General features: G+C 51.3%; 1 protein-coding gene and 5 non-coding genes across 6 annotated transcripts in view; 5 read left to right on the top strand and 1 right to left on the bottom strand.

Moving 5' to 3' along the window:
* Positions 1-10,000, bottom strand: part of hmcn1 (hemicentin 1) — a 111,228-nt gene that overhangs the window by 48,739 nt on the left and 52,489 nt on the right. The window contains 8 exon segments of the mRNA XM_030372183.1: positions 204-327; positions 804-955; positions 1,371-1,550; positions 2,110-2,211; positions 2,587-2,710; positions 4,336-4,490; positions 5,785-5,954; positions 6,024-6,132. Coding sequence (XP_030228043.1) covers positions 204-327; positions 804-955; positions 1,371-1,550; positions 2,110-2,211; positions 2,587-2,710; positions 4,336-4,490; positions 5,785-5,954; positions 6,024-6,132 — 1,116 coding nt within the window.
* On the top strand, positions 2,949-3,030 carry trnas-aga (transfer RNA serine (anticodon AGA)). Its single transcript has one exon. It is a non-coding gene; the product is annotated as a tRNA-Ser (tRNA).
* trnas-aga (transfer RNA serine (anticodon AGA)) lies at positions 6,570-6,651 on the top strand. Its single transcript has one exon. It is a non-coding gene; the product is annotated as a tRNA-Ser (tRNA).
* Positions 7,694-7,775, top strand: trnas-aga (transfer RNA serine (anticodon AGA)). The gene has a single exon. It is a non-coding gene; the product is annotated as a tRNA-Ser (tRNA).
* trnas-aga (transfer RNA serine (anticodon AGA)) lies at positions 8,944-9,025 on the top strand. Its single transcript has one exon. It is a non-coding gene; the product is annotated as a tRNA-Ser (tRNA).
* On the top strand, positions 9,843-9,924 carry trnas-aga (transfer RNA serine (anticodon AGA)). The gene has a single exon. It is a non-coding gene; the product is annotated as a tRNA-Ser (tRNA).

The following is a 10,000-nucleotide window of genomic DNA, read 5'->3' as shown; positions in this document are numbered from 1 at the left end:
TCTAAATGTATTATTACTATTGCACTTAGTATTGAACTTGTACTTTGTCTTGTGTTTTATGTTGCAACTGTGTACTGCTGTCCATCTTGGCCAGGTCTCTCTTGTAAAAGAGATTTTAATCTGAACCTGTTTAAATAAAGGATATAATAATAATAAGTCAGTGCAAACAGCTCAACAGTGCACTGAAGCAGCTCAGTGCTCACCGTATACTCTCAGGTCGTACTCTCGCTGCTGCTCCCCCCCAGAGTTGACGGCCACACAGGTGTAGGAGCCCGTATCGCTGACCTGGGAGCTGGTCAGGGACAGCTGCCGGCCGCCGGACAACACCTGCAGAGAGCACAGCACGCACATGAAGAACCTCTCAGCGCACGAGGACGCAGGGGCCAGGGCCAGGGCAGCCTCACTATAACGGCCTCAGCCACAGCGCTTTGAACACACAGCAGGACGCAGGGGCCAGGGCATCCTGCTCAACACATTGGGGATCAACCCAGAACCCTCACCACGTCTATCCTGACAAGTACAGACGTACAGACGTACAGACGTGCAGACGTACAGACGTGCAGACGTGCAGACGTGAAGACGTACAGACGTACAGACAGACAGACAGACAGACAGACAGACAGACAGACAGACAGACAGACAGACAGACAAACAAACATACAGATATATCACCACCGCCGCAATGACTACCCAGTCTTGTAATAGTCAGTTCAAATCAAGAAGCATATTGTTGTCTTGTCAGTGTGTGTGTGTGTGTGTGTGTGTGTGTGTGTGTGTGCAGGGTGATGCATCATGGGACGTGCCTGGATGCCGTCTGACACGCTGGCGACGGGGCGGCCATCTTTGAGCCAGGTGAGGCTGGGCGGGGGCAGGCCGGTGGCCTCGCAGTCCAGCCGGGCGGCCTCGTTCACCACCACCGTCACCGTGCCGCCGCGGCTGGAGATCAGCGGGGGCACTGGAGGGGGGAGGGTGTGTATACTACATCACTTTATTCAATACAACCTCTATCTATAGCCCCCTGTCCTCCACCGGCTCCCTGACCACAGCGAGAGGAGCCCCCCGCCTTAACACCACCCTTAGACCCTAGGTGGACTAAGTGCCCTTAATGCCCTTTAACCCTACGTTGACTAAGTGCCCTTAAGGCCCTTTAACCCTACGTTGACTAAGTGCCCTTAATGCCCTTTAACCCTACGTTGACTAAGTGCCCTTAAGGCGTGACCACTCCGGCCTCCACCTCCTCAGAGTTGACTACGTCAGCTCACTGCTCCACCTCCTCAGAGGTGACTACGTCAGCTCACCGCTCCACCTCCTCAGAGGTGACTACGTCAGCTCACCGCTCCACCTCCTCAGAGGTGACTACGTCAGCTCACCGTGGACGTGCAGCCGGGTGGAGGCCTCGGCGCTGCCGGCCACGTTGGCGGCCACGCAGCGGTACAGGCCGGCGTCCGTCACGCGGGCGCGTCCGACCTCCAGCACGGTTCCGCGCCGCAGCAGGGCCACGCCCCCGCCCGCGCCGCTCAGCGGGCGGCCATCTTTGTACCACGTGATCGCTGCCGACGCGCAGACACAAGGACTCATGGTCAACGGTAGAACATCACCTTCTTACATTCAACCAATCAGAAAGTCTGTTGGATATTGAGTCCCTCTGGCTGTAATCAACCTTTTATTATACAGGACAATGCCAGGGTTGAGGTGTCATGTATGCTTTATGTATTCAACAGGATTTATGATTCATAGTTTAGTCAAATGTATACTCTATGTCTCGCCAGGAGCAGTAGTAAACAAGGTTGTCTTAAGTATGATGAGCATTCAACTACCACAGACACACTCCTAGTAAATGTCGAAGTAAATCACACAAGTTGAACATTGAATAGTAGAGTAGAACATTGAATAGTAGAGTGGAACATTGAATAGTAGAGTGGAACATTGAATAGTAGAGTGGAACATTGAATAGTAGAGTGGAACATTGAATAGTAGAGTGGAACATTGCATAGATACTCAAACGTGACTAATTGATGAGGAAGTCTACACGGACGTCTCTCCTCTGGTCGGTTGGTCAGTAGGAAGAGGTCAACTCTGACTCCATGGCTGATCTGAGACCAGGCTTACCAGGGATAGGGCTGCCAGTCGCCTTGCATTCCAGCTGTGTTGAGAAGCCAGACAAGATGGTCTGGTTGACGACTTCTCCAGAGTAGGGGATTCTGGGGGGCTCTGATGGGAATAACAAATCAAACAGAGCATGCGTTCACAAAGTGCAGCGCAGGTAGGACCCCACGTTCCACTCTGGTTGGTCAGTCTGGGCGGCGCGGTACAGAGGGATTAAGAAACAGGAGACTGAGGCCGACCCAGAGAGAGGAGGGGTGGGTCTACGGTTACCATGGCTACACCGAGAGAGAGGAGGGGTGTGTCTATGGTTACCATGGACACACAGAGAGAGAGGAGGGGTGGGTCTATGGTTACCATGGACACACAGAGAGAGAAGAGGGGTGGGTCTATGGTTACCATGGACACACAGAGAGAGAGGAGGGGTGTTTCTATGGTTACCATGGACACACAGAGAGAGAGGAGGGGTGTTTCTATGGTTACCATGGACACTCAGACGTAGATGTTGTTGGACCTCTCCGGCGGCGTTGGTGGCCACGCAGGAGTACCTCCCAGAATCCTCTAGTCTGGCCTGGGTCACCTGCAGCACCCGGCCCGCAGACTGCAGCTGAGAGGGAGAGGGAGAGGGAGAGGGAGAGAGAGAGAGACGTAAAGAAGAAAAAACGTAAAGAAGGCAGAGAACCTCATTGCACCAATGTTCTTCCTATTGGTGTATTTTCTATGGCTGTAGTAGGAGCACATTGAACCACACTCCTGTGACGGGCGTGTGTGGGAGTGGGTATTTACAGCCGAGCTCACAGCACACGTGTCAGGTTCCCATAGCGACACACAGAGTCACAGTCAGAGTTGTCGTGGCCGAGTGGTTAAGGCGATGGACTAGAAATCCATTGGGGTCTCCCCGCGCAGGTTCGAATCCTGCCGACAACGGCACTGTCCTTTTCTAAAACACTCAAGCGAGCCTTCTGACTTACGGGCCTTTGCAAAATGCCATGATTTAGTGTGGCTAGATAATGAGTTTGAGTAAATACTTTAAAACACTAGCCAAATGCAACCCGGGAAATCACTTATCTTCATCCTCTCTTAAATATTGAGACAAAGATTATTCTCTTTCATGTAGAAATACGTACTTAGAGAAGACAGATGCAAGCCTTATAGTCATCTCTCTCAGAGAGAGAGAGAGAGAGAGAGAGAGAGAGAGAGAGAGAGATTTACAATTGCAAAATGTGTATAATTAGCTCCTAAGAGTTGGAATATGTTACGTGTTTGTAGGGGCTTGAGGTCAACAAACGTTTAAATAAGAAAGAGGAGTAGTTAAGTTAATCAATGAACCCGTGATGACAGCCAGGCTCCATCCACTGGGGTCATTCCCTCAGATACATCTCCCTGGACCTTTGACCCCTAAGTTAAGCCCTGACCCCCCCCAGCCCTGGGTCTGGTCCGGTCCCCCCCCAGCCCTGGGTCTGGTCTGGTCCCCCCCCAGCCCTGGGTCTGGTCTGGTCCCCCCCCAGCCCTGGGTCCGGTCCCCCCCCAGCCCTGGGTCTGGTCTGGTCCCCCCCCCAGCCCTGGGTCTGGTCCGGTCCCCCCCCAGCCCTGGGTCTGGTCCGGTCCCCCCCCAGCCCTGGGTCTGGTCCGGTCCCCCCCCAGCCCTGGGTCTGGTCTGGTCCCCCCCAGCCCTGGGTCTGGTCCCCCCCCAGCCCTGGGTCTGGTCCCCCCCCGCCCTGGGTCTGGTCTGGTCCCCCCCCAGCCCTGGGTCAGGTCCCCCCCCGCCCTGGGTCTGGTCTGGTCCCCCCCCCAGCCCTGGGTCAGGTCCCCCCCAGCCCTGGGTCTGGTCCGGTCCCCCCCCAGCCCTGGGTCAGGTCCCCCCCCGCCCTGGGTCTGGTCCGGTCCCCCCCCAGCCCTGGGTCTGGTCTGGTCCCCCCCCCAGCCCTGGGTCCAGTCCCCCCCCAGCCCTGGGTCAGGTCCCCCCCCAGCCCTGGGTCCAGTCCCCCCCCAGCCCTGGGTCTGGTCTGGTCCCCCCCAGCCCTGGGTCCGGTCCCCCCCCAGCCCTGGGTCTGGTCTGGTCCCCCCCCAGACCTGGGTCTGGTCTGGTCCCCCCCCAGCCCTGGGTCTGGTCCGGTCCCCCCCCAGCCCTGGGTCTGGTCCGGTCCCCCCCCAGCCCTGGGTCTGGTCCGGTCCCCCCCCAGCCCTGGGTCTGGTCTGGTCCCCCCCAGCCCTGGGTCTGGTGCCCCCCACCTTGAGGTGCTCTTGCGCCGTGTCCACGGGGCGGCCGTCTTTGAGCCAGGTGATGCTGGGGGTGGGGGCCCCGCTGGGGACGCACTGCAGGCTGAGGGCCCCGTGGAGGACCACCGAGCGGTCGGGGGGGCCAGAGGGCCGGATGGACGGGGGCACTGGGGGGGGACGACACACACAACTTTATATATTATTACCATATTATATAGACACATATCTACATATGTTCCAGCTCTATGAGCAGCTCTATGTTGTAGCTCTATAAGCAGCTCTATGTTGTAGCTCTATGAGCAGCTCTATGTTGTAGCTCTATAAGCAGCTCTATGTTGTAGCTCTTTGAGCAGCTCTATGTTGTAGCTCTATGAGCAGCTCTATGTTGTAGCTCTTTGAGCAGCTCTATGTTGTAGCTCTATGAGCAGCTCTATGTGGTAGCTCTATGGGCAGCTCTATGTTGTAGCTCTATGAGCAGCTCTATGTGGTAGCTCTATGAGCAGCTCTATGTTGTAGCTCTATGAGCAGCTCTATGTTGTAGCTCTATGTGGTAGCTCTATGAGCAGCTCTATGTTGTAGCTCTATGAGCAGCTCTATGTTGTAGCTCTATGTGGTAGCTCAATGAGCAGCTCTATGTTGTAGCACTATGAGCAGCTCTATGTGGTAGCTCTATGAGCAGCTCTATGTTGTAGCCCTATGAGCAGCTCTATGTTGTAGCTCTATGAGCAGCTCTATGTTGTAGCACTATGAGCAGCTCTATGAGCAGCTCTATGTGGTAGCTCTATGAGCAGCTCTATGTTGTAGCACTATGAGCAGCTCTATGTTGTAGCTCTATGAGCAGATCTATGTGGTAGCTCTATGAGCAGCTCTATGTGGTAGCTCTATGAGCAGCTCTATGTGGTAGCTCTATGAGCAGCTCTATGTTGTAGCTCTATGAGCAGCTCTATGTTATAACTCTATGTTTTAGGTCTATGAGCACTTCTATGTGGCAGCTCTATGAGCAGCTCTATGTGGTAGCTCTATGAGCAGCTATATGAGCAGTTCTCATGTTGTAGCTCAATGTTCCAGCTCTATGAGCAGCTCTATGTGGTAGCTCTATTGTCCAGCTCTATGTTCCAGCTCTATGAGCAGCTCTATGTGGTAGCTCTATGAGCAGCTCAATGTTCCAGCTCTATGTTGTAGCTCTATGAGCAGCTCTATGTTTTAGCTCTATGAGCAGCTCTATGTTGTAGCTCTTTGAGCAGCTCTATGTTGTAAATCTATGTTCCAGCTCTATGAGCAGCTCTATGTGGTAGCTCTATGAGCAGCTCTATGTTCCAGCTCTATGAGCAGCTCTATGTTGTAGCACTATGTTGTAGCTCTATGTTGTAGCTCTATGAGCAGCTCTATGTTGTAGCACTATGTTGTAGCTCTATGTTGTAGCTCTATGAGCAGCTCTATGTTGTACATGTACTATGTTACCATGGACGGCCACGTTGAAGTCCCGGTCGTGTTCTCCCGCCTCGTTGGTCGCCACGCACTGGAAGCGCGCCGTGTCTGAGGCCTGGGCGCGGGCCAGCAGCAGCCGGCGGCCCCCCGCCGCCACTCGGACCCCCTCCCCCTGCCCCAGCGGCTGGCCGTCCTTAACCCACCTGCAGGAAACACTGGTTAACACACAGGGCCAGGCACCGGGAACTGAGTGAGAGTAGGTGTGTGTGTACCTGACGCTGGGCGCAGGGGCCCCGGTGGCGTAACACTCCAGCTCCAGGGGGCTGTCGAGGACCACCGTGACCTCTGTGACCTCGGCGCTCCCCTCGATGTAGGGCGGGACTGAGGAGGAAGACGTTGGGTTCATCACGTAAGATCAGCGGTGCTTTAGGAAGCATTGGTTATTATCACAAATTATGTATTTATCTATTAGACTGGACACTGATTGGTATTAGGGTAAAGAATACTTTAATAAGGCTAGATCAAGACTTAGAACTTTAATAATGGTTGGACATAGAGTGAAAACATGCCTGGATTTAACATTCACACTCGCTGTTGCAGATCATAATATTACCAACTGTCCAATAAAACGTAAAGAAGGCAGAGAACCTCATTGCAACAATGTTCTTCCTATTGGTGTATTTTCTATGGCTGTAGTAGGAGCACATTGAACCACACTCCTGTGACGGGCGTGTGTGGGAGTGGGTATTTATAGCCGAGCTCACAGCACACGTGTCAGGTTCCCATAGTGACTGCAAACACACAGAGCCACAGTCAGAGTTGTCGTGGCCGAGTGGTTAAGGCGATGGACTAGAAATCCATTGGGGTCTCCCCGCGCAGGTTCGAATCCTGCCGACAACGGCACTGTCCTTTTCTAAAACACTCAAGCGATCCTTCTAACTTACGGGCCTTTGCAAAATGCCATGATTTAGTGTGGCTACATAATGAGTTTGATTAAATACTTTAAAACACTAGCTCTATGAGCAGCTCTATGAGCAGCTCTATGTGGTAGCTCGATGAGCAGCTCTATGTTGTAGCACTATGAGCAGCTCTATGTGGTAGCTCTATGTGCAGCTCTATGTTGTAGCACTATGAGCAGCTCTATGTTGTAGCTCTATGAGCAGCTCTATGTGGTAGCTCTATGAGCAGCTCTATGTGGTAGCTCTATGAGCAGCTCTATGAGCAGCTCTATGAGCAGTTCTATGTTCCAGCTCTATGTGGTAGCTCTATTGTCCAGCTCTATGAGCAGCTCTATGTGGTAGCTCTATGAGCAGCTCAATGTTCCAGCTCTATGTTGTAGCTCTATGAGCAGCTCTATATTGTAGCTCTATGAGCACTTCTATGTTGTAGCTCTATGAGCAGCTCTATGTTGTAGCTCTATGTTAAAACGTAAAGAAGGCAGAGAACCTCATTGCACCAATGTTCTTCCTATTGGTGTATTTTCTATGGCTGTAGTAGAAGCACATTGAACCACACTCCTGTGACGGGCGTGTGTGGGAGTGGGTATATGTGTATCTATGTGGTAGCACTATGAGCAGCTCTATGTGGTAGCTCTATGAGCAGCTCTATATTGTAGCACTATGTTGTAGCTCTATGAGCAGCTCTATGTGGTAGCTCTATGAGCAGCTCTATGTGGTAGCTCTATGAGCAGCTCTATGTTGTAGCACTATGAGCAGCTCTATGTGGTAGCTCTATGAGCAGCTCTATGTGGTAGCTCTATGAGCAGCTCTATGTTGTAGCACTATGAGCAGCTCTATGTTGTAGCACTATGAGCAGCTCTATGTTGTAGCTCTATGAGCAGCTCTATGTGGTAGCTCTATGAGCAGCTCTATGTGGTAGCTCTATGAGCAGCTATATGAGCAGTTCTATGTTGTACCTCTATGTTCCAGCTCTATGAGTCAGAGTTGTCGTGGCCGAGTGGTTAAGGCGATGGACTAGAAATCCATTGGGGTCTCCCCGCGCAGGTTCGAATCCTGCCGACAACGGCACTGTCCTTTTCTAAAACACTCAAGCGATCCTTCTAACTTACGGGCCTTTGCAAAATGCCATGATTTAGTGTGGCTACATAATGAGTTTGATTAAATACTTTAAAACACTAGCTCTATGAGCAGCTCTATGAGCAGCTCTATGTGGTAGCTCGATGAGCAGCTCTATGTTGTAGCACTATGAGCAGCTCTATGTGGTAGCTCTATGAGCAGCTCTATGTTGTAGCACTATGAGCAGCTCTATGTTGTAGCTCTATGAGCAGCTCTATGTGGTAGCTCTATGAGCAGCTCTATGTGGTAGCTCTATGAGCAGCTCTACGAGCAGTTCTATGTTCCAGCTCTATGAGCAGCTCTATGTGGTAGCTCTATTGTCCAGCTCTATGTTCCAGCTCTATGAGCAGCTCTATGTGGTAGCTCTATGAGCAGCTCAATGTTCCAGCTCTATGTTGTAGCTCTATGAGCAGCTCTATGTTGTAGCTCTATGAGCACTTCTATGTTGTAGCTCTTTCAGCAGCTCTATGTTGTAGCTCTATGTTCCAGCTCTATGAGCAGCTCTATGTGGTAGCTCTATGAGCAGCTCTATGTGGTAGCTCTATGAGCAGCCCTATGTTGTAGCCCTATGTTAAAACGTAAAGAAGGCAGAGAACCTCATTGCACCAATGTTCTTCCTATTGGTGTATTTTCTATGGCTGTAGTAGAAGCACATTGAACCACACTCCTGTGACGGGCGTGTGTGGGAGTGGGTATATGTGTATCTATGTGGTAGCTCTATGAGCAGCTCTATGTGGTAGCACTATGAGCAGCTCTATGTGGTAGCTCTATGAGCAGCTCTATGTTGTAGCACTATGTTGTAGCTCTATGAGCAGCTCTATGAGCAGCTCTATGTGGTAGCTCTATGAGGTAGCTCTATGAGCAGCTCTATGTGGTAGCTCTATGAGCAGCTCTATGTGGTAGCTCTATGAGCAGCTCTATGTGGTAGCTCTATGAGCAGCTCTATGTGGTAGCTCTATGAGCAGCTCTATGTGGTAGCACTATGAGCAGCTCTATGTTGTAGCACTATGAGCAGCTCTATGTTGTAGCTCTATGAGCAGCTCTATGTGGTAGCTCTATGAGCAGCTATATGAGCAGTTCTATGTTTTATTTCTATGTTCCAGCTCTATGAGTCAGAGTTGTCGTGGCCGAGTGGTTAAGGCGATGGACTAGAAATCCATTGGGGTCTCCCCGCGCAGGTTCGAATCCTGCCGACAACGGCACTGTCCTTTTCTAAAACACTCAAGCGATCCTTCTAACTTACGGGCCTTTGCAAAATGCCATGATTTAGTGTGGCTACATAATGAGTTTGATTAAATACTTTAAAACACTAGCTCTATGAGCAGCTCTATGAGCAGCTCTATGTGGTAGCTCGATGAGCAGCTCTATGTTGTAGCACTATGAGCAGCTCTATGTGGTAGCTCTATGAGCAGCTCTATGTTGTAGCACTATGAGCAGCTCTATGTTGTAGCTCTATGAGCAGCTCTATGTGGTAGCTCTATGAGCAGCTCTATGTGGTAGCTCTATGAGCAGCTCTATGAGCAGTTCTATGTTCCAGCTCTATGAGCAGCTCTATGTGGTAGCTCTATTGTCCAGCTCTATGTTCCAGCTCTATGAGCAGCTCTATGTGGTAGCTCTATGAGCAGCTCAATGTTCCAGCTCTATGTTGTAGCTCTATGAGCAGCTCTATGTTGTAGCTCTATGAGCACTTCTATGTTGTAGCTCTTTGAGCAGCTCTATGTTGTAGCTCTATGTTCCAGCTCTATGAGCAGCTCTATGTGGTAGCTCTATGAGCAGCTCTATGTGGTAGCTCTATGAGCAGCCCTATGTTGTAGCCCTATGTTAAAACGTAAAGAAGGCAGAGAACCTCATTGCACCAAGGTTCTTCCTATTGGTGTATTTTCTATGGCTGTAGTAGAAGCACATTGAACCACACTCCTGTGACGGGCGTGTGTGGGAGTGGGTATTTATAGCCGAGCTCACAGCACACGTGTCAGGTTCCGATAGCGACTGCAAACACACAGAGCCACAGTCAGAGTTGTCGTGGCCGAGTGGTTAAGGCGATGGACTAGAAATCCATTGGGGTCTCCCCGCGCAGGTTCGAATCCTGCCGACAACGGTACTGTCCTTTTCTAAAACACTCAAGCGATCCTTCTAATTTACGGGTCTTTGCAAAATGCCATGATTTAGTGTGG

This window comes from Gadus morhua, chromosome 12 (genome assembly GCF_902167405.1).
Source record: "Gadus morhua chromosome 12, gadMor3.0, whole genome shotgun sequence".
NCBI classification, from domain to species: Eukaryota; Metazoa; Chordata; class Actinopteri; order Gadiformes; family Gadidae; genus Gadus; species Gadus morhua.
The sequence above is the reverse complement of the archived record's forward strand: the minus strand, read 5'-3'. Positions and strand labels throughout refer to the sequence as shown.